The 24,013-nt window shown below is 42.8% G+C and overlaps 3 protein-coding genes across 3 annotated transcripts; 2 read left to right on the forward strand and 1 right to left on the reverse strand.

The window, feature by feature from the left end:
• The first annotated feature begins 11,540 nt into the window (after positions 1–11,540).
• LOC133733153 (oligopeptide transporter 1-like) lies at positions 11,541–15,184 on the forward strand. The gene is made up of 7 exons (XM_062160764.1): positions 11,541–11,640; positions 12,236–12,678; positions 12,772–12,869; positions 13,116–13,688; positions 13,784–14,051; positions 14,137–14,319; positions 14,531–15,184. The coding sequence occupies exons 1-7, from the start codon at positions 11,565–11,567 to the stop codon at positions 15,149–15,151; spliced, it is 2,262 nt and encodes a 753-aa protein (XP_062016748.1). The 5' UTR covers positions 11,541–11,564; the 3' UTR covers positions 15,152–15,184.
• A 1,996-nt stretch (positions 15,185–17,180) lies between these two features.
• LOC133731661 (oligopeptide transporter 1-like) lies at positions 17,181–21,922 on the forward strand. The gene is made up of 7 exons (XM_062159053.1): positions 17,181–17,412; positions 18,689–19,125; positions 19,268–19,365; positions 19,796–20,368; positions 20,461–20,728; positions 20,846–21,028; positions 21,118–21,922. Exons 1-7 carry the CDS (start codon positions 17,343–17,345, stop codon positions 21,736–21,738), a joined length of 2,250 nt encoding a protein of 749 aa, XP_062015037.1. The 5' UTR covers positions 17,181–17,342; the 3' UTR covers positions 21,739–21,922.
• Positions 21,899–23,959, reverse strand: LOC133731662 (pentatricopeptide repeat-containing protein At5g66520-like). Its single transcript, XM_062159054.1, has one exon. The coding sequence runs from the start codon at positions 23,924–23,926 to the stop codon at positions 22,052–22,054; it is 1,875 nt and encodes a 624-aa protein (XP_062015038.1). The 5' UTR covers positions 23,927–23,959; the 3' UTR covers positions 21,899–22,051.
• Positions 23,960–24,013: the final 54 nt, after the last annotated feature.

Genomic DNA, 24,013 nt, shown 5'->3' on the forward strand with positions numbered 1-24,013 from the left:
AAAACCCATCAAGACATCGTTGTCATTTTGATGGAGGGGAGGAGGAGCACGGAAGGTGACGTTTTGCCTTGTGGAGTGGGATCCCACACTTCCGTTATTTCTTTTCTCTCTGTAGGAATAGAACAAGCCCATATCAATCGTACCTCTCAAGTATCGAAAGATTGTCTTATGCCAATCCAATGGCGGCATGTTGGCGCAGAACTGTGTCGAGCTAACAAGTTCACTACGAATGAGATGTCCGGTCTTGTGCATTGAGCTAAGTACAATAATGCGCCTATTGCACTTAGATAGGGCACTTCAGCCTCTAATAAGTCTTCTTCCTCATCCCTTGGACGAAACGGATCTTTTTCAGGCTCAAGACTACGACCGATCATGGGAGTACTCACAGGCTTTGCTTTATCTTCATTAAAGCGCCTTAATAATTTTTGAGTATATGCTGACTGATGGATCATAATCCCATCACTACGGTGCTCGAGTTCTAGTCCGAGACAAAACCGTGTTTTCCCAAGATCTTTCATCTCAAATTCGGATTTCAAGTACTTAGCAGTTTCCTTTAACTCATCTAAAGTTCCAATTAGGTTCATGTCATCGACATAAACTGCTACAATTGCAATCCAGAACTTGTCCTTTTTATAAGCACGCATGGGCATATTTCATTGTTCTCATATCCCTTCCCAATCAAGTAGTCACTTAGACGGTTATACCACATCTGTCTGGATTGTTTCAATCCATATAGTGAGCGTCTCAATCTTATTGAAAACGCACTCTGTGGTTTAGAGCCACTTGACTTGGGTAGAAGTCCATCTGGAACCTTCATATATATCTCTGAATCTAGATCCCCATAGAGATATGCTGTAACCACATCCATAAGCTGCATGTCAAGTTTTTCGGAAACTACCAAACTGATAAGGTAGCGGAACGTTATAACGTCCATTACGGGAGAATATGTCTCCTCGTAGTCGATTCCAGGGCGTTGTGAGAAACCTTGCGCCACAAGGCGGGCTTTGTATCTAACAACCTCATTTTTCTCATTACGCTTTCTAACAAAGACCCATTTATGGCCAACATGCTTTATACTTGGGGGTGTCAGCGTTATAGGCCTAAATACCTGTCTCTTTGTTAGTGAATCTAATTCAACCTGGATCGCATCTTTCCATTTAGGCCAGTCTGCTCTTCGTTGACATTCTTCAACGGAGCGAGGTTCGATATCATCGTGTTGTATAATTCCTTGAGCAATAGAATATGCAAACACATCATCAAGGATAATAGAATCTCGATTCAACGTCTCATGTACACTAGTGTAATTCATGAAGATGTCCTTATTCCCTGGAATTGGTTCTAACATTGGAGCGTCCCCCAATGATGTCTCTTGGACATAACCATAATCCGGAATATCTTCATGAGACGGGTTATTTATGTCGATGATTAATGGATCTTTCTGTGCCAAACTCGCTTTCTTTCTCGGGCGAGAATCCATCGAATCTTTGGTCCTCCCACGTTTCCTTGCTGGGAGCCCGGCCTGAGCCACATTGCCATCATCATTAGTGGTGGCGGCGCCATGCCCATTACCTCTAGGGGTGGAGCCATGTCCATGATTTTTAGGGACATCAATCCTTGCAGGCACATTTGCAGCAGGTATATGTGATATTGTCACTTTGGCGATATCAGAAAACGCATCAGGCATAGAGTTTGCCACGTTCTGAAGATCGAGAATTCTCCGCACTTCAATTTCGGACTGTGCGGTTCGGGGATCAAGATGAGACAAAGTGGGGACAAACCATGACAATTCCTGTTGAACATTATTGTTCCTATCTCCCCTTAACGTCGGGAAGACTGTCTCATCAAAGTGACAATCCGCAAATATAGAGGTAAATAGATCGCCTGTCAAAGGTTCTAAGTAGCGGATAATGGTTGGAGAGTCATATCCAACATAAATGCCTAATCGTCTTTGAGGAGCCATTTTGGTGCGCTGTGGCGGCGCAATTGGCACATAAACTGTACACCCAAATATGCGTAAGTGTGAGACATCAGGCTCATATCCAGTAACCATCTGGGACGCAGAAAAGGGTTGAGTGGCAGTAGGCCTCAGACGAATGATCACAGCTGCATGCAATATTGCATAGCCCCAAGCAGAAACAGGGAGATTGGTGCGCATAACCAATGCTCTAGCGACCATTTGAAGTCTTCTAATGGCAGCTTCTGCGAGACCATTTTGGGTGTGAACATGAGGAACAGGGTGTTCAACCTCAATCCCAATGGACATGCAATAGTCATCAAACGTTTTTGATGTAAACTCTCCAGCACTGTCAAGACGAATTGCCACACGTGGGAGAGGGGGTCGTGGCAACCCTGGCCGTGGTGGTGGCGCTATGGCATTGCCACCACGTGTATCCGCACCAAACTTGCGGTTTCCTTCCTGGTTAGGGCGGTTATATGGACCCATACGTCCCTCATATCCCTTATTCTTAGGGTTCTGCTCCTTGCTTCTCTTTTGGGTGCATTATAATTCGCCTCATGAACGCTCTTAGTTCCAATGGGCCTTGAATCATAATTCCTCACGATCGAGTATGTTATCATGTTTCTTAGCTACAGATATGAGATTGATAAGCTTATGAAACCTCGTGAGCCGTCCAGCATTGACTTCAGTACGGTATTTCTTTAATACCACAATGGCTGAAACGGGGAAGGTGGAGAGAGTTTTCTTAACTAGCTCTTGCTCTGTGACAGGTTGTCCACAAAACCTCAACATGGACTGTAGGCAAAGAGCTTCTGAATTATATTCAGTAACAGACTTGAAATCAGCAAAGCGCAGATTGTTCCATTGAACCTTCAAGTCAGGGAGGAGGGAATCTTGGACATTGCCGAAGCGCTCTTCTAGCGCTACCCATAGCTCTCTTGCATCCTTGATCGACATATACTCCAATCTGAGTGCCTTGTCCATATGGCGTCGCATTAAGATAACTGCTTGAGCATTCTTTGTAGGTGTTCGTACGAACACACGATCCGGGTTAGGTGCCTGGATTATGGGTAATATTCCCTTTGAAGTGAGGTGGTTCTCAACATCAGTTACCCAACTGTGGTAATCCGAGCCTGTTGAGTCAAGCATGGGAAAGTCGAGTCTAGGTTCATTCGACATCCTGAAAATAAGAAGAGAAGATATATTAGTTTCTGTTAATGCTTTGATCCGTTGGGGATCTAATTAACGATAAGTAAAGAGAGAGAGAGATTGACACAAGATGTATAGTGGTTCGCCTCCGCATGAGCGGGAGACTACGTCCACTTGAAAGCTATACTAGTGTGTCGAGCCTTGCGGCCTAACAAGATTACAAAGTATGTAATGAATGTCTTGAGTTGTGGGAGGAGGCATTCCTTTTATAGATGAAGGAATGCCTCTCCTTTACTTATTCTTCGATGTGGGACAAGTTAAGTTACTATTCTAGTCTATTTAACATGTAGAAAGCCATGTTGTGGAGGCATCTTGGCAAGGGCGGAAAGGTGGCTTCCCGGTGGCGGATTTGCGATTTCCGGATACCGCCGCGTAGCCTGAACATAGGGCTACACGATGTATGTCTCGGTTGGGCCTTGCCATGTCTTGTGGATGTCCCAAAGTGGGTGTTACTTATGCTTGGTGACGTAGTAAATACTCCATATTATTGGAGGTATGTACAAGTCCCCGAAGTCCCCGAGTAAGAGTAGCTTCTTGGTTGGGGAGTTCAAATCATGAAGTCATCAAGCATAAGTAACCGGGCGGTACGGAGCCCCTACAAGTCCCCGAACTCCGTAAGCAAGAAGGGACTCGTTAACCTGTACAATCAAAGACAAGAAGACAGGCATATGTAGAATGCTCGTTGCATTGGGCAACAAATGGGAGTTGCATTGATATGCGTTGGCATATATAAACGTATGAGGTGCGTGATACATGTTGATGTATACACGCGAATGGCGTCGAGGACGATCGATTATGACGTACAAACTCGAGAGCGCGTATGGCCGTGTGAGCATATGGATTGCATATGATAAATGTAAGTTGCTGCGAAGATAAGCGTTTGTAACGTGTAAATGATGAGTACGTGAACGCTTGTGTTGGTTTGGTTGTCGCTCGTATTAATGGAACGCGAAAAGAATTCAATTTGTCGGGAGCGACAAATGGTAGAAGAATTCCATGTTCCATTAACGTGTGGTGTGTCGAGTAGACATGAATGTGAAGATTGGGAATGCCGGGAAGGCGTGAGCGGGAAGCTCGAGGATTGCCGGGAAGGCATGAGCGGGAAGCTCAATGGGGTGCCGGGAAGGCATGAGTGGAAAGCTCAATGGGTTGCCGGGAAGGCATGAGCGGAAGCTCAATGGGGTGCCGGGAAGGCATGAGCGGAAAGCTCAAATGGGTTGCCGGGAAGGCATGAGCGGAAGCTCAATGGGTTGCCGGGAAGGCATGAGCGGGAGCTCAATGGGGTGCCGGGAAGGCATGAGCGGAAGCTCAATGGGGTGCCGGAAAGGCATGAGCGGAAGCTCAATGGGGATGAGCGGAAGCTCAATGGGGATGAGCGGAAGCTCAATGGGGTGGGCCCCTGCTAGGCCCGCTAGAGAGTCCCCGACTCCCCAGCCATGTTTGTTGAGGGGGAGCTGCACGGAGCAGAGGGTGTTGGGAAGCGATCCCAATCTTTGGTACCCAAGCGTCGGGGTTAACTGCCGGATCAATGGCTGCCGTAGGCTGCGTTAACTAGTCCCTTGCTGCCGGATCAATGGCTATTATGAGGCGTTGCCTGACCGCATGGCGGTTTTGGTCGTAGACCGTGGATGTGTACAGTATGTATTTGCATGAAAAAATGACAAACACATAGAGCAAGCATGTACAAGTAAAGTGGCCAAGAACATGTCGTAGGCATGCGTAAGGGTCATGGAGACATGTATAGACATGGCATCGGCGGTAGCTCAAAATGCAAGAGCGTAAGAGATAAGAGGAATGCACTTATCTTATGCCGATTTGGAGGCTAGCGGAGTTGGCCGAGCACGGCGGTCTATTGCTTGTGGCGGAAAAAAGTACTCCGATAATGCACGTCAACTCGTAGTTGAGGTTGAATGCCCCATAGAAATAGAAATTTTCCTCGAAAGAAGATAGGTGATTAGTACATGAGTATGTAAAATCACTAGTAATAGTTTGCATATGTACCTTGACAAAATTGTAAGCAAAGTGTATAAGCGAAGTAGTAGTTGACACCAAATGGCAAATTTGATTGTGTGCCGCTAATGTAAGATTTAATGTTGGGCATGAAATATAGAGAAGAAATTTCGATGTATTTACCATATATGATTTGCTAGGTAATTGACATAACAAATGTGCATGCAGGTATTTATGCGAACTTTGACGTATTCTTACTGGAAGAATAAGCAGCATGGATACATGGTATATATGGATCATGATCCTGAGAAATATATGAACTTAGAAATACATAGCAATGTCAAATTTTGCATGCTAGTATGCATGCTGCATTTCGGAAGGTATTATATGTGTAAGAGAGAAGCTGGCACAATTTGATTGCGCATAAAGAGAGAAGCTATTATATGCATGCTTATATGAAGTCGTTGGGGTCACAAGAACCACAAACATATGGACAAGCCGGCAAGTGGCCAACGCAGGCATGTTTGCTGCAGGTGTGTTAGTGGTCATGTATATAGAACACATAAAGCAGCGACAGGTGAGCTGTAGCAGGCAGACCATGCATGGTGTTACCGTGAAGGCTTGAAGCAGGCATAAGCGGCGTGGGTTGATATAGTCCACATGATTGTATAAGAAAAACCAGAGAGTAAGTTTATTGGTGTGAAAAACTTAGCTTATTGGTGACAGTGGCGTCGAGAAGAGCTTCGGATTCGTCGGCGAATGGCCGTGGGTAAGTGTGATGCTTGCAGTGGGCGAGTGTGAGTCCAGATCAATTGCAAGCTTGCGGCCCTGCTTGACAGTGAAGAGTTGGCAAGCGGTGGAAACTAGCTTTGCCGCTGGTGGTAGCCTGCTGGCGGAAGAAGATGTCGCTGATTGTGGTGAAGTTCAGCGGAACATGAGTTCGGCGGAACTGAGGTTGCCGGCGGAGCTGAGAGGCCATGGGTGTGAAGAAAAAATGTATGGGTGGCCAGAGAGGAGCGGTGGAGCTCCGGAGTTGCAGCCTGGCGGAGCTGCAGTTAGCGAGCGGAGGTGTGCCGCTGAAGCACAGTCCGGCGGAGGACTAGGTAGAGGCGGAGCACTAGGTTCAGCGGAGGAGCTGAGCGCTGATGGCTAGTGGAGCTCGGCGGATGAGGTTGGGCGGAGCTATTCCCGGCGGAGCATGGTGAGCTGGGCGGTGGTGTGCCGCTAATGATTCCCAGCGGGGGAGTTGGGCGGAGCATGGTGGAGAGCTAGCGCAGCGGAGCGAAGTGCAGCGGAGATCGTAGTCCGGCGGAGCATCTCAGTCCGGCGGAGACGCAAGAGTTGGGCGGAGACTCGGAACTGAGCGGGGGGGCTTGGCAGAGAGCGTTGCCGGAGGAGTTGCTCAGCGGAGCCTTGCCGGCGGAGGGTTTGGCGGAGCGGAGCTTTTGCCTAGCGGTTGTGCTCGGCGGTGTGGAGCTGTGGTGAAGCTAGGGGCGGAGCGGTGCCGCTGATGGTGCCTAGCGGAGGAAGCCGGCGTTGCCGCTGGCGGAGGTACTCCCTAGCGGACTGTCCTTGGCGGAGGCTGCTGCGGCTAGTAGTTGATGACACTTTCGACTGGCGGTGGTGCTGTTGTGCTTTTGCGGAGTGTCGTGAAGGTGGCAGCGAGCTGTGATCGCCGCAGGAGGTAGCGGTATACAGTTCAGCGGGGCGCTGATGACTGAAGAATGCCAAAGGGTGTCCAGAGCAAATCTCTGGGTGCCCAGAGCAATTTTTTGCCGCCCAAAATTTTTTTTTTTTTTTTTTTGTGGTGCCAGCGTTGACCAACAATGGTCAGCGTTGACCAAGCCTTGATGGGCGTTGACTGACCCCGCCGGGCGTTGACCAGCTCATACGTTGGTGTTTTGAGCAGTTTCTGCAAGTTTTGACCATTCCATGGGCGTTGACCAACTCCGCTGGGCGTTGACCACGTGTTGACCGGCCCGCAAGGTGCAAATTTCTGCACACTCTGCTCTAGTTGCCGCCAAGAAACATTAATTCAAACATAAACTCAAAGAAGGAAGGAATTTCTTCAAGCTCCGCTAAGCAGACTTAGCTTATGGGAGGTGACGAAGCCCTTGTGTTGGCTTCCCACAGACGGCGCCAATGTTAATGCTTTGATCCGTTGGGGATCTAATTAACGATAAGTAAAGAGAGAGAGAGATTGACACAAGATGTATAGTGGTTCGCCTCCGCATGAGCGGGAGACTACGTCCACTTGAAAGCTATACTAGTGTGTCGAGCCTTGCGGCCTAACAAGATTACAAAGTATGTAATGAATGTCTTGAGTTGTGGGAGGAGGCATTCCTTTTATAGATGAAGGAATGCCTCTCCTTTACTTATTCTTCGATGTGGGACAAGTTAAGTTACTATTCTAGTCTATTTAACATGTAGAAAGCCATGTTGTGGAGGCATCTTGGCAAGGGCGGAAAGGTTGCTTCCCGGTGGCGGATTTGCGATTTCCGGATACCGCCGCGTAGCCTGAACATAGGGCTACACGATGTATGTCTCGGTTGGGCCTTGCCATGTCTTGTGGATGTCCCAAAGTGGGTGTTACTTATGCTTGGTGACGTAGTAAATACTCCATATTATTGGAGGTATGTACAGTTTCGGAGCTAAACTTCCACGAAAACTAAAATAATAAGATTTCCGAGCTATGCTACCAAGAAATCAATTTTCAAGAATCTCTTTTGGATTAGACCAAACAATAATGTTTTAATATGGTCACAATTTGATGCTTACGGACGCTCTTAGTCCAAGCATTATGAACACTCTTAGTTCATACGAACGCTCTTAGTTCGTTAAGCGTGAATCTCCACAATTCCCTTTATTAAATACTCAAAATTAAATGTTCATATATTTCACAATTCTGCAATAAATAAAAGAATTTAAAATGCAATAAAGCAGCAACCTTAATTATAAAAACTTACGTGATTGTTCTTGGCTTGAAGACACGCGCGTGTTAGAGCAGGCGTGTTTCAATAAACTGCAGCAGGAAGGTACGGCAGGGAGGAGTGCGACTGGTTCGGCAGCAGCAGGCAGCGAGTTATTGAAATTCGGAGCAGATTCTCTTCTGAACAGCTTTCACTCTGATTGGTGTACAGGTCTCAAAATAACTCCGATAAGGTTGAAATTCGGAGTTCAGATGGAAGAGACAGAGACGAACAACTTTGATGAAGAAAGTATTTTGATATGAGGTTCCGAACTAGAAGTTTTGGGGCTTGCAAGCAGACGGATGTGCGCCAGAAAGGAGAAGGATGCAGTTGGTGTGCGTTGGTGCTGCAGGGGCAGCAGACGTGCAGTGGTGCTGCAGGGGCAGCAGGGATGCGTGCGCAGGGGCGCGTAGGTGCTGCAGGTGATGAAGAAGATTTTTGGGTTTTTGGTTTTTGGTTTGTTCTTAGGCTAAGGTTAAAGCTCGTGCTGATAACGTGTTGTAGAGAATTGGAAAAATTGTATTGTATTCATCTCACCATGAGGTTTATATAGGGTTACATCATGTATACAAAAGGCAATACATAATAGCTATACTAATCAATCGCACATTACAAGTATGTCAATCGCATACATTACGAGTATGTCAATTGCATACATTACGAGTATGTCAATCGCATACATTAAGCAATACCTATTGCATGAATATTCATTATCATTTACAACAAGCAAATAAAACTGGTTTAATTCTTCGATGATCTCGTTACCAGTCCTATTGGCTATTTAAGCAGAGAAAATATCTAGAAATAGTGGACTCATGTATCAGAAAGCCCAAATAGGCCCATACAACAATGATAGTCCATGTAAAAAGATAGAAGCATAACATTTCAGCAGCATGTTCATTAGTTATATATATATATATATATATATATATATATATATATATATATATATATATATATATATATAGCCCGTCTTGGCTGCAGATATCCGCACCTAAGCAAAAGGTGCGGATTTCCAGTTTTTCCCCACTTTCCGATCATATTTTCACATCTTAACCGTTCAGTTTTTAGATCCTAATGTATAGATCACTTCTGCAAATTTTCAGCCAATTTGATGATCCTTAAGGCATCAAAAACTGCAATTTACCATTATAAACACGAACGGTTCCGGTTTGACAGATTCGTTTCGTTGGTGTAAATGGCAGTTTTGGATGCCTTAACGATCATCAAATTGGCTGAAATTTTGTAGCGATGATCTATACATTAAGATCTAAAAAATGAACGGTTAAAATGTGAAAATATGATCGGAAAGTAGGTAAAAATGGGAAATCCGTACGTTTTGCTTAGGTGCGGATATCCGCACCTGAGCAAGGTTATATATTTTAATTTGTTGGCTATTGCCTATTGGGCACTAGCAAGTTGGAACACAATACGTTAAAGATGTGAACTGAAATTAATGGTCCTAGATTGGGTGCATGGATGGGGATACTTGACTTCAAATTTCTGATCAAGATAGTGGAATCTGGTATGGCAAAGTCCCATATATAATTAATGTGTAATTTGTTTATGACAATAATTAATGTGTAATTGGGTACCTGAAAAATAAAGAAAACCCTTATGGACTAGTATACCAATTCGATTAGGATTATACTAGTCTGGTGTAGACGATATCCAATTTATTCTAATGATCGAGGGAATTAGAATCTCTTAGAATCTTATAGTTTTTATTCATATCATGAAATTAATTAAGTTCTTAATGAAAAATCTGATCTGTCAGTAGAACAGGAGGCCTCCGACGTCTTCGGAGCGATCTCGTAGAGAAAACCCTAGGGTTTTGCACGTTGGCGGAGGTGAACGCGGGTTCCCCAGACCAAGCATAGGCAAGGCTCCAGAGTGAGGGTGGCTAGGTGATGGCGCGGCGACGGGCGAAGGTAGCGAGAGCTGCAATCGGTGACGAAGGCGCGGTTGATCATGATGGTGAATCTGTTCAGGGCTTTGTTCCTCTAAGGCGGTAGGCGACAACCGCGGCCTTCAAGAGAGGGTGCTGGTTTTCTAAGTCGGCGGCGGAGGTATTCTGGGTTTCCGGTTTGGAGGGTGTAATCAATCCACTACTTAGAGGGTGTAAAACCCTAGCCGCCTGCTGGGGTGAGAGAAGAGCACGACTTCTGCCTAGGCTTTTGCGAGTTTTTTTCTCGTTCGGTGGCGCTCCAGCGTCAGCGCTGTCTCTACCTCGCCGACGTTGTGACGCTGCCAGACGGGTATTGATGGTTATGGTCCTTTTGGCTTTGAGGCTGGCTATATTCGGGCTTGCCGGTGCCGGTCGGTGAGGTCTGGTTCATCGTTCTCTGCGTTGAGCGACCGTGGGTACCGAATCAAGGACGAAGCGGGCGGCGTGGGCTGGTGATCCGGGCAGCGGTGATGGCGTCTTCAGAGGGGTTTCCGGTGGCGGCTTGAAGGTTGGGATCTATCAGTTGGACCCAAGTCTGGCTGTTTTGGTGACTTCTCTGTGGTGGTGGCATCGCGGTGGTGGTGATCTTCCTTGATGCGGGCGGCAATTCCTCGATCACGGTGAGTCGTGGTGGTGGGATCGTCGTTGTGTGCGTGTGGCAGGTGCACAGGGAAGTGGAGGCTGGGTTGGGCAAGGCCAGGCTGGTTTGGGCCTTGGATATTGCTTTCTTTTGGGCTAGTTGGACTGTTGCATGAGTTTTTTTTTGTTTTTTGTTTCAATAATTTCCTTATTGGGTGCTATAGGCCTTGGCCTTGTATACCTTGTTTCTCTAGGACGTTACAATGTGCCCAAAGATCAGTACTGATGTACACCATTAGGGTCTTAGGCGGATGTACTGGTTTTTTTGGTGTTGTAGCTTCTTAGTGTTCAAGGCGCAGTAGTCTAGGCTAGTAGTCATTTTTTATGTGCATTCAGTACACTACTTGAGCAATGATTGTAATATGAGGGGTGTTTGTACCCTTCATGCTTGACCGAGTGAGGTCGTATGATTTTATATCAATGGATCAGTCTTCCGTTCCCCTCAAAAACAAAAACAAAAAAGTTTGGCTTAATCAATCCGTACTAGTTTTGGTCCTTAGAGCCAAACAGACCAATCAGCAAGGACTCTAGACTCTTTTTCCTATTATTCTACCAGATTTTAGTTTTAGTTTTATTTATTAACTTCTTATTTGGTTTCAAGCAAGAACATGAATTAGAAGCAGAGGAGGATTCATAACTTAAATGAGTCGAATTACTAGTCAATTAGAAATTGAGCACAATACAAAGACCGGTTTCTGGAGAGAGACAGAGAGCTCTTTTGCTATATTTGTATGAAGGACAGTACGTACGTATATAATAGCAAGCTTGTGTAAACTTCAGAAACCACCAAACAAAACACCACTAGCAGATTCATGTTGTCTTTTAAATAGTGCTCGTGGCATTCTTTCTCTAAAACAAACACAGAGCAAGAGAGAGAGAGAGAGAGGCAGAGATGACAGGTTTGGTTGACGATGGGATTTCTCCAGGAGACCTCTCTAAGAGGCATCACTTTGACATTGATGTTATTGGTGAGTATATATATACATACATATGTATGTATCTTGTTTTTATATGAACTCTCGTTTCAAGATGTTACGCAGAAAAATCTGTTTTCTTTAACCAAACTTTTATGGGGTGAATATTTTGTTTATGTTTCTTACATGTTCCAGATTTAGGCTCTTGGTGGAATCTGTTTCTATGTCTATGCAAATGATTGGCATCAAAGATGTTATATATGCACATGACTGGCATCAAAGATGTTTACTTTTATGTAGAATTGCGAGCTTGATATGGGGTTTTAGTGACAGTGTACATGTTGTTGTTTATGGTGTATATATATGCATATGTAGATTATCTATATGCAGTAGCTAAATATATTCATGATTGAGATTAAAGATGGTTAGTTTTTTCTGAACTGCAATTTCAGCAAGTCTGATTATATGGGGTTTAAGTGACGGTGTTGTATATGGGGTTTTGTACATGCATATGAAAAAGCTATGCAGCCGACATCAAAGATTGTTAGTTTTATGGGGTTTTAGTGCTAGTATGACACTTCTGCCTAAGATGAAGCAATTTTGTATGTATTTTTTAATCTGCTGTGTTGTCATTGTGTTCATGTGGCAGATGATGAAGTGAATGACAACCCTATTGAAGAAGTCAAGCTCACTGTTCCGATCACCGATGACCCTTCTCAACCAACCTTGACATTTCGGACGTGGGTTCTGGGCATACTCTCATGCGCCATTCTTGCCTTTGTCAACAAGTTTTTCGCATACCGCCGAAACCCGCTCTCTGTGGGATCAGTCTCAGCACAAATTCTTGTCCTCCCTCTGGGGAAGTTGATGGCTGCAACCCTCCCAACTAATCAATTACGGGTCCCCTTTACAAAATGGACATTTTCGATGAATCCGGGGCCTTTCAATCTGAAAGAGCATGTGCTTATCACCATATTTGCCAGCTCTGGAGCAAGCGGTGTCTATGCTGTGCATATGATCACAATGGTTCTGGCTTTTTACAAAAGGAATCTGCATCCTGCATCAGCCTTCTTGTTAGCACAAACCACACAGGTAAATCGTAAATTATAGTTACCAGAGTTTCTTTGGTAATTTGGCTGTAAATATGTGTTGATCAATCCGTGTTTTCCACTCTGAAATTAACAGATGCTTGGGTACGGATGGGCTGGCCTATTCAGAAGATACCTTGTTGACTCTCCTTACATGTGGTGGCCGTCAAATCTGGTTCAAGTCTCTCTATTCAGGTATTCATCGAGTTGAGTTCAGTAGTAGTGCTTTTACTAGAAGCATAAATAAATTATGCGCTTCTTCGATATTCAAGATGAAGTTACCCCTTTCTAAAAAAAGAGGGAGTTACCCAACTATTGTTTCTGTAATACCATTATACCAAAAACCACGCACTTTTGACTTGTCCTGGGAAATGCATAAATAGAAAACCTTTTTCAGTTATAGAAGCACTTTTGACTGCTAATTCGTACTTTCAAATACAGGGCATTGCATGAAAAGGAAAAAAGACCAAAGGGAGGCCGTACAAGGCTACAATTCTTCTTCTTGGTTTTCATATGCAGCTTTGCTTACTACATTGTTCCAGCTTACCTTTTCCCCTCCATATCTACTATCTCCATTGTTTGTTTGATATGGAAGAACTCCATAACTGCCCAACAGATTGGTTCCGGAGTCCATGGACTTGGTATTGGCTCGTTTGGACTCGATTGGTCTACTGTTGCTGGTTTCTTAGGCAGTCCATTGGCTACACCAGGATTTGCCAACATTAACTTCTTACTTGGTTTTGTTCTGATTGTCTACATTGCTGCCCCCATTGCTTATTGGAACAATGCATATGGTTTTCAGAGGTTCCCACTTATTTCCTCTCATACTTTTGATGCGATGGGAAACACTTACAACATTTCCAGGATTCTAAATCAGAAAAGTTTCGACATTAATATGTCAGAATATAATAGCTACAGCAAAGTCCATCTCAGTACCTTCTTTGCCATCAATTATGGACTGAGCTTTGCCAGTCTCACCGCTACAATTTCACATGTTGCACTTTTCTATGGAAAGTAAGCAGCTTTCACCAACAGCACTCAATTCAAGAGCTTGAAATTTATCTTTTTTTCTCATTGCTTAATTTCTTATGTGACATGTACATGAACAGAACAATCTGGCACATGTGGAGAAAGACAGCTAGTTCTGTGAAAGCTCAAGTTAATGACATCCACACAAGGCTGATGAAGAAGAATTATGAAGCAGTCCCTCAATGGTGGTTTCACGTCATCCTTGTCTCAATGATTGGTCTTTCCATCTTCACTTGTGAAGGTTTTGGCAAACAGCTCCAACTTCCATGGTGGGGAGTTTTAATGGCTTGTGGCATTGCACTGTTCTTCACCTTACCCGTTGGCATTATTAATGCCACGACAAATACGGTACATTTGTGCAACGATGTTGTCATTCACAACTTATTGTGAATTTCCTCCAAGTGAGTTGTAATTAATTGTTCAAATCCTGCAGGGAACTGGGATTAATGTGATTACAGAGATGGTTATCGGGTATATTTATCCAGGCAAGCCTCTTGCGAATGCGGCCTTCAAGACCTATGGCACTATCAGCATGTCACAAGCACTCTCGTTTCTTACTGACTTCAAATTGGGTCACTATATGAAGATCCCTCCAAAATCCATGTTTGTTGTCCAGGTTAGTTATACAATTATATCGTAGCAAAATTCATGTGAATTGTTTATAGAGTTATGTTCTCTAGCCAAATTCTTGTCACGCTTTATATGATAATTTATGATTTAGAATAACACTTTAACAACGTAACATGATAGATTATCTGACATATGAAAATTATTTTATCATTCATAGCATACTCATTCGTTTTCCTATTAACTTTTTGTATCTTCAGTTAGCTGGAACAGTAATTGCTTCTAGTGTCCAATTTGCCACATCTTGGTGGCTTCTCCACTCCATTGAGAACATCTGCGATGTCTCAAAGTTGCCGGATGGAAGTCCATGGACATGTCCCGGCGATGATGTCTTCTACAATGCTTCAATCATATGGGGAGTTGTTGGCCCGCTCAGAATGTTTGCCAACAAAGGCATCTACCCGGAGTTGAACTGGTTCTTCCTCCTCGGTTTACTTGCGCCTGTTCCAGTCTGGTTCTTCTCCAAGAAATTCCCAAATCAAAAGTGGATTAAGCTCATAAACATGCCTATCATTATTGGAGCAGCTCAGGGTATTCCACCTGCTGGACCTGTCCACTACATTACATATGGAGCAGTTGCCATCTTCTTCAACTTCTATGTGTACAGAAAGTTCAAAGGCTGGTGGGCTAGGCATAACTACATCCTCTCAGCTGCTTTGGATGCTGGTGTGGCCTTCGCAGGAGTTCTCTTATATTTCGCACTTCAAAGTAAGGATATTATAGGGCCAAACTGGTGGGGCCTTGACAACAATGATCATTGCCCATTGGCCCGTTGCCCTACTGCACCAGGAGTAGTGGCCAAAGGGTGCCCAGTTCTTTGAGAACGAAGGGTGCACATATTAAAGAAATAAAAAACCCCATGTTGAAGGAAAATCGACTTAGTGTGCCTTGTCAAACTAGGAGTAGCAATAGGAGATAAGGTTCTAGAATTCCTAATCATAGATGGATTAGTATTCCTTGTAACATTAGAATATGTACTTTGTAATCTCTCTATATAGGGCTCATACTCTCAATAATATGATTGACAATTCTCTCTACATTCTCTCTCAAATCTATTTTACTTAAACACCCCATTTATTTTTAGTCATTAGAATCTTGTCTTGCAGCTTGCTGAAGAAGAAGCTCTTGCATCTATTTTTTTGCCGAATAGTTTTTTTCTTTTATTTTATTTTATTTGCCAAATAATCTATATAATAATATTATTAGAAGAAGAGATTTTGTTAGTCAAAACAGAAAAAATATACCAAAATGACCCTGAAATATTAAAAAAATTTACAAGTCATAAAATAAATAGGGTAATATAGTCAAATTAAAAAATAAACAGAAAATAGAAAAAAGAACAAGAAAACGGTTTCAGTGAAACAGATAAGAACCTGAAAAAAAACTACCCACTTCCATGAAAGTTACCCACTCCTATAAGAAAAAAAAACTTCCCACTCCCAGTGCCTTCAGATTCCACAATCTTCATTTTCTTCTCGCTGCAGAAAATTGACCGGTATTCGATGAACAGTATCAACATCATATAATGAACCGCCAGCTTGGATTGATGGTATAAGGAGATCGTCAAGTGAAACCATTTCCAGCCGAAAAGGAATCCTCCTTTCAATCTCAAGCCTGCAGGCGACTGTAGCATCCACCACGATTGCCATCCTGAGCATCCCAAACCTCTGTGGCACTGAACAACTTTTCTCCGTTGGCATTAAGCTTATAAGGGTTTCCACTTCGCTATTTAAATATATATATATATATACAATTATTTAGGGTTTAGGAATGGGAGCGGAAGTGGAAAATAAAACAGAGCATATAGGGTTTAGATATATATATATATATTTTATCCAAAGCGGAGCTCCGCTTTGAAATTAATGTGTGAAATTCGAGTTTTCGGTCGCATATCCACATCTCGACCGTTCAGTTTTTAGGTACTACTGTATAGATCATTTCTGCAAATTTTCAGCCAAATTGATGATCTTTAAGTTATCTAACTCGCTTAAAGCAGTTATCAATGCCTTGACGATCATCAATTTGACTGAAAATTTGCAAAGATGATCTATACACTAGTACCTAAAAACTGAACGGTCGAGATGTGGATATGCGATCAAAAAGTGACCCAAAATTCGAACTTCACACGTTAATTTCAAAGCGAGGCCGCACTCTGGATAAAATCTGTATATCCACACACAGTGTGTTGGGCCCATCTAATTTAAATTAAAGAACTTAGCTTAATTTTCATTATTCGAAGACTTTGAGAATGAGAAATAACGTTTGATTATTACCAATAGCAGAGGAGAGAGTATTCAAACTCAAGATTTAGAGTATCGTAGGTTAGGGTAAAAACTCGCTCTAACCTGCTTTTAATCACATATATAGTTTGCATCACATACAATGAGCCTAGATAAAGTAAATCTATCTAATTTCTGACGTTGTGTCATGTGATTCTTACATTTAGAATTCTTCACAATGACTGAGTTTATTAAACATAAAACCCTTTTTATGTAGTAATTAACAACACCCACAAAACTGCATGTGATTTTTAACTCCTTACATACATGTGGACGACAATGCCGAGTTTATCATGTGGAAAATCCCCTAGTGTATGAGTCCACGTCACAAATGTAACCAAATTTAGATGGTTGTGACTTTGACCGTTATTACAATACACTAGAGTTTAGGCTACAAACCAACTCCTAGGCCACAAAATGGGGTTTTTGAAAGAGCGTTGCCATTTGGACCACATTTTCATTCTCTCTTCCTCGCTGACCAGATCTCCAATAGACCAGAAACCTACTTACGTGTAGCCAGGTCTCGTAGGTTTATAAATAAAGTGGTCAGCTAGGTGCCCAGTTTACATGAGATTTGATGTGTATGTGCTTCATCTGATAAAGCAATAGACTGCTTATGCAGGGAAACAAAGTAAGAAACTAGGCAAAAAACAACTAACTAGCAAGGCATAGAATTCGGGTCCTATATTTTGTTATTCTCTAAGGAGAGAGCTTGTATAGGAAGGGGAGAAGGATGACAGTCTCTGTCGAAGGTCCAGACTCTCGAGCAACTATTCCTGGTGGGACAAGGATCGACGTCCTTGGTAAGTCTCTCTGGCTAGTACTACTTTGTTCTCAACATTGTGTTGCAGAAAAATGTCCTTGATTGTGCATATGGTAATTTAAGAACTGAATTGGATCTCATAAAACTAAGTATGTACCATGATTATTTGTTCTGTCTTTTGCGTGTGAGAAGAAATTAATAATGTGTTTACATGCGTATTGTCCATATATTTATCAGAATTATTCTACCGGATAAATGTTCCCGGGAGCCCGGCTAACATGATATATTGGATGCTTGATGTGTATTTGCTTTTCGTATGAGAAAGTAAGTATGAATTGATGATGATGATGTATATACCCGGCCTGAACCGACCGGTTTAGTCGAAATGATTATCTTCATGGGGGCAATGATAACAGATAGAGAGAACAGCGCCTTCTCTCTTTACTCGAAGATGCATTCTTCCATGGTGTAGCAAATGTTGCAAGACCAACTTGTAATCACGTTCCATATAAACAACAAACATGAGAGTAGCCTAGCTCTTTTGCCCATAGGTCTAAAACTTCGGGGCGGGTCAACTTGAGATCTCGAATCTTCCAACAAAACCAATTCTTTTAGCTTTTGTGCAGAAGTTAGAAGAAGTTAGCTCAACCAGTTTTAGAAGGGTTGGGTGAGCCTTTCCCTGTATGAACCCAACCCAAATTCAATTAGTTCTAACCTGAATTCTTTCACATGTTATATCACCTAGAATAGTATTGTGTATATCTTAAGTAATTACTTTTTTATTTTATCAAAAGAAATTTTTAATTTTGAACTCAAGCCTTCCCTTTAATTACTCCATAGGGCATTTTCCTATGCTCTATTCCAATAAACAAGTTTTACTAACCAACCACAATTATTGTACCTACTAAGGGATTACAATCAACAACAAACATAATAAGTGAAGATTAAGCATCCTCATTTGAGAGAGACTAACGCAATGGATCCGGCGGCGAATACAAGATTGGCAACTAACCGAGTCAAATTGACCAAAATATTCAGCAATAATGAGACAGAAGACCACAATAGAAAACTATTGGGTGAGTCATTCCAGAATCTTGGGATTACCTCAACGCATAGTTGGTAATGAAACACACGGCCTAGCATGCAAAAATAGATTGTCTTCCAAATCTTATAGTTTTGAAAAGATCGGTTTACCTCAAAAAAAAAAAAATCACTTAAAATACAAATGTTTTAACGTATTATTTTTTTCTGAACAAGATATTAACGCATCATTGCAATTGAACACTTTGATCATCAGTTTTGTGAATTTGTTACAGATGATGAGTTCAACGACAGCCCAATTGAGCAAGTGAGGCTAACAGTTCCGATCACCGACGACCCTTCAGTTCCCGCCTTAACCTTTCGTACGTGGGTTCTAGGCCTTTTGTCATGCTGCACTCTTGCCTTTTTGAACCAGTTCTTTGGTTACCGCCAAAACCAGCTCTACATTTCTTCAGTCTCAGCACAAATCCTCGTCCTCCCTCTCGGAAAACTGATGGCTAAAACTCTCCCAACAAAACAATTCCGAGTTATGGGATGGACATTTTCGTTCAACCCCGGACCTTTCAACTTGAAAGAGCATGTGTTGATCACCATCTTTGCGAATTCAGGATCAAATAGTGTTTATGCAGTTGGCATTATCACTATTGTGAAGGCTTTCTACCGCAGGAGCATGCATCCTATGGCAGCCTTCTTGTTAGCCCAAAGCACTCAAGTAAGTTTTTTATTTTTTTTTTTTTATTTTTTTATTGAATGTGATCCATGTTTGTATTATGCGGCAAGTTTTATTTTTATTTTTTCAAGTGTTGTGAAGTTGTGAAGTATATGTTTTCAATTTGTATGTGTGCACTTTTCAGTTGCTTGGATATGGGTGGGCTGGGTTGTTCAGAAAGTACCTTGTTGATTCCCCATATATGTGGTGGCCTGACAATCTGGTTCAGGTCTCTCTTTTCAGGTATTTTTTTCACTCTCATTCCCATTATGTATCATACTGAAACTGTTGAAGTTAGATCGTAGAATTGACCTCTCTTATAACCCGAAAGTCCGAAATTAACTAGATGGGGAAGAAAAGCAGCTCGAGATTTTACATGTGGTATTGGATATGACATAAGTGATAGAGTTATAGTTGATAGCATACTTGACTATTGTTTCTTTTTTTCATTTTTTTTTTCGTCATGATTGACCGCTATGTACCATGTAAAATCACTAATTGGCATTGGGTGGAGAAAGCTCAATTTCTAATATATTCTTATTTAGAATTTCGAATTTCTGATATGAGCAGATCAGTTTATAAGCTGCTCAAAATTTAGAATAGCTTTTCTTCAAGTGAATAAATTTGAGATTTTGTATACTTCTAGTTGTCAATAAACTTATTGTAATGACAGGGCGCTTCATGAATGGGAAATGAGACCAAAGGGAGGCCGTACTAGGCTGCAGTACTTCAGCTTAGTATTTGTATGCAGCTTCGCTTACTACATTATTCCAAGTTTTTTCTTCCCCTCCATAGGCGCTCTCTCCTTTGTTTGTTGGATATGGAAGGACTCCGTCACCGCCCAACAGATTGGTTCCGGCCTCAATGGCCTTGGCATTGGCTCATTTGGCCTTGATTGGTCAACTGTTGCGAGCTTCTTGAAGAGCCCATTAGCCACACCCGGTTTTGTCTTCATGAACATGTTGGCTGGTTTTGTCTTCATTTTCTACATTCTTACCCCCATTTTTTATTGGTCCAATGTAAAAGATGCCAAGAAGTTTCCCTTCTTTTCTTCTTCTACTTTCGACTCCACTGGCAAACGCTATAATGTTTCCCGAGTTCTGGACCAGAAAACTTTCGATATTAATTTGAAAGAGTATAACAGTTACAGTAAACTCCATCTCTCTATGTACTTTGCCTCGAGTTATGGGTGGAGCTTTGCTGGTCTGACAGCAACTATTTCACATGTTGCACTCTTCCATGGAAAGTAAGTTTCTTTTTTCTTTCTCCTAGTTTGGACATGACTGTTAACTAATCTGCATTATTTATTTCTCCTTTATGGGACATATTCATGAACAGAGACATCTGGGATATGTGGAAAAAGACTTCTACCGCAGCGAAAGATCAGCTTGGGGACATCCACACACGGTTGATGAAGAAGAACTACGAGGCAGTCCCACAATGGTGGTTTCACATCATGCTTGTTTTAATGGTTGGCCTTTCCATCTGGGTCTGTGAAGGTTTTGGGAAACAGCTCCAACTTCCATGGTGGGGAGTCTTACTAGCTTGTGCCATTGCACTAACTTTCACCTTACCCATTGGCATTATTCAAGCCACAACAAACATGGTATGTCCATTTAAATATATGTTATGAATGTTCCCCACAGTAGGCTGCAAATTCAATTTCTTGGGAGAGAACTGCAATTAATAACGTTGTGATTTCTGTTTGAAACGTTTTACCCAGCAACCGGGGCTCAATGTGATCACAGAGTTGGTTATTGGGTATCTTTATCCTGGGAAGCCTCTTGCCAATGTGACTTTCAAAACATATGGCTATATCAGCATGTCACAAGCACTCATGTTTCTCGGTGACTTCAAATTAGGTCACTATATGAAGATCCCTCCCAAGTCCATGTTTATTGCGCAGGTAATGGTATTAATAAGTTAACTTTTGCTCATGTTGTTTGTATTTCTGATAAATCACTGGTATGCAACTATGCATTTCCCTTTCTCCAGTTAGCTGGAACACTGGTCGCTTCTAGTACCTTTTTCAGCACATCCTGGTGGCTTCTCAACACTGTTGAGAACATCTGTGATCCATCAAAACTGCCAGAGGGAAGTCCATGGACATGTCCTAGTGATGAGGTCTTCTACAATGCCTCAATCATTTGGGGAGTTATAGGCCCTCTCAGAATGTTCACTAAGCATGGAAACTACCCGGAGATGAATTGGTTCTTCCTACTTGGTTTACTTGCACCTATACCAGTTTGGCTCCTAGCGCGCAAATTCCCCAAGCTAGAGTGGATTAAGCTCATAAACATGCCTGTCATCATTGGAACCACAGCAGTCATGCCACCAGCTAAAGCTGTCCACTACTTGATGTGGTTCACAGTTGGAATTTTCTTTAGCTTCTATGTTTATCGACAACACAGGGCATGGTGGGCTAGGCATAACTATATCCTATCAGCTGCTTTGGATGCCGGTGTGGCCTTCACGGCAGTTCTTGTGTATTTCACCCTTCAGAGTAAGGGTATTAATGGTCCAAAATGGTGGGGTCAGGACAGTACTGATCATTGTCCGTTAGCCAAGTGCCCCACAGCTCCAGGAGTAGTGGTCAAAGGGTGTCCAGTTTTTTGACAAAGTTCAGAGCTGCTGGAAAAGTTAGCTCATCTAGTCGTTCAAATCGTAGCCCAGTTCAACTAGAATCTAGTGTTTGTTGATGATGATTATTGCTGTGCAGCTATGGCAAATTGGTATACATGAAGCTGTACAGTTCATTATTTTGATTTACTCTGAGTAATAAATTGTTTGATTTTCATTATTTGAAGCTAGTGTTGGAATCATGTTTTGTTACTGAAAAGAGTAGCATACAATTCTACATTTCCAATTTCTTTGACAAATGACAACAATGATGTTAGCTAAAATGTATAATATACTTTTCTACGACCTACTACCAGTAATCCCTGCAGGAACAATAACCTTTTTTGAAACAATGGAACCGATTTCGGTCACGCACAACTATCTCTCTGTCGGCAATTTCTGATACAAGTTTCAAAGCAGCATGACAGTCCTCACAAACACGAAGATTCTTCATAATTCGAATTGGTGTTCCAGGTTTCGTTTTGATCAGCCCAAAAACCAGCGCTAATTTCTCGCTATGGCGATTGAGAAATTTCTCCTTTTGATCCTCTTCCATGTCTAGTAGAACAACTGAAGTGTTGGGTACATAACCCTTCATCTTCATTCTTTCAAGTAGTTTCTCCCACATTTGGTCGATCTCCTCGGCTTGAGGATGGGCTTCATCCCCAGCAACAAACTCATGAAGCACTCCATCTACCGTGATTGAGCTCCAGCCAGGTGTCTTCTTCACCCCTCGATCCCTCATTAGTTTTCTCACTCTCGCCACGTCTTCCCACCGTTGTGCTTCTGCATAAATGTTTGACAAAACAATGTAGTATCCATCATTCAGTGGATCCAGTTCAGAAAGGTGCTTTGTTGCTTCTTCAGCCAGTTCAATGTTTCTGTGAACTTTGCATCCACCAAGGAGAGCTCCCCACACAACACCGTTCGGTTTGATAGGCATGTTCATGATAAACTCGTAAGCCTCTTGAAGGAGCCCTGCGCGGCTTAAAAGATCAACCATACAACCATAATGCTCAATTTTTGGAACTATACCATAATCTGCAGTCATTCTGGCGAAGAACTCACGACCCTTGTCCACAAACCCCATGTGGCTACAAGCATGCAGGAGTCCAACAAAAGTTACATAATTTGGCTCCATCCCTATCTGAATCATGTTAGAGAAAAGTCTCAAAGCTTCCTCAGCTTGTCCATGCATGGCCAGCCCTGAAATCATAGCTGACCACGACACAACCGTTCGTTCTTCCATCGCATAAAAAACTCTACAAGCATCCTCCAAACACCCACATTTGACATACATCTCGATCAGCGTGTTAGAAATCCAAACATTTCTTCCAAACCCACTTTGGCTCGAGTACTCATGAACTCTCCTACCCAAATCCAAGTCACCCAAATCAGCACAAGCCGCAAGAACCGCCACTACAGTCACCTCATTTGCCCTCACACCAGCCTCCTCCATCTCCAAAAACACACGAACCGCCTCCTTAGGCTTACCGCACTGACCAAACCCCGAAATCATCAGCGTCCATGACCTCACGCTTCTATCCGGCATCCCCGAAAACAAATCATAAGCTTGCTCTATATCACCTCTCTTCACCAACAGAGTCATCATTATATTCCACGTGACAACATCCCTCTGCGGCATTTTATCAAACATCAGCCGTGCACCCCTAATTTCCCCACACAACGCATACAAACTCAGAATCATATTCATCAAAAACAGATTGGACCGAAACCCAAGCTTCTCCACATAGCCATGAAGAACTCTACCAGTGTGAAAATCCAACAAGCGGGTACAGGCCTTTAGAACAAAAGACAGAGTGAAACTGTCAGGAATCACATTGAAGCAATGCAGCTGATGGAAGAGCAGCATTGCATCAATGGGTTCGTCGCCTTCGGCGAAGGCCTTCAGGCAGGAATTCCAGGCAGGGATATCGGGGTAGTCGAGGTGTTGGAAGAGTTTCTGGGCGTAGGAGAAGCTGGGAGTGAGAGCGCAAGTGAAGGCGATTCGGGTGGGAGGGAGGGTGGAGAGGGGAGTGTTGGTTTTGATGAGGTGGGCATGGAGTTGTTTGAGCTCAAATGGGGAGGTGAAGCTGTGCAGAAGATGATGATGGGGTGTGACGTTTTGTGAAGTTGGGGATCCTGTGTGGTTCGGAGGAAGATGGAGGCAGAGTGTTGGAAGCATTTCAACTTGAGACCAACGGTAATTTGAATTCTAGAGCTTCGGCCTTTGGCTTTTAACGACTGGGCATTCTAACAATGTCTAAAACGA

This window comes from Rosa rugosa, chromosome 2 (genome assembly GCF_958449725.1).
Source record: "Rosa rugosa chromosome 2, drRosRugo1.1, whole genome shotgun sequence".
In the NCBI taxonomy this organism is placed as follows: domain Eukaryota; kingdom Viridiplantae; phylum Streptophyta; class Magnoliopsida; order Rosales; family Rosaceae; genus Rosa; species Rosa rugosa.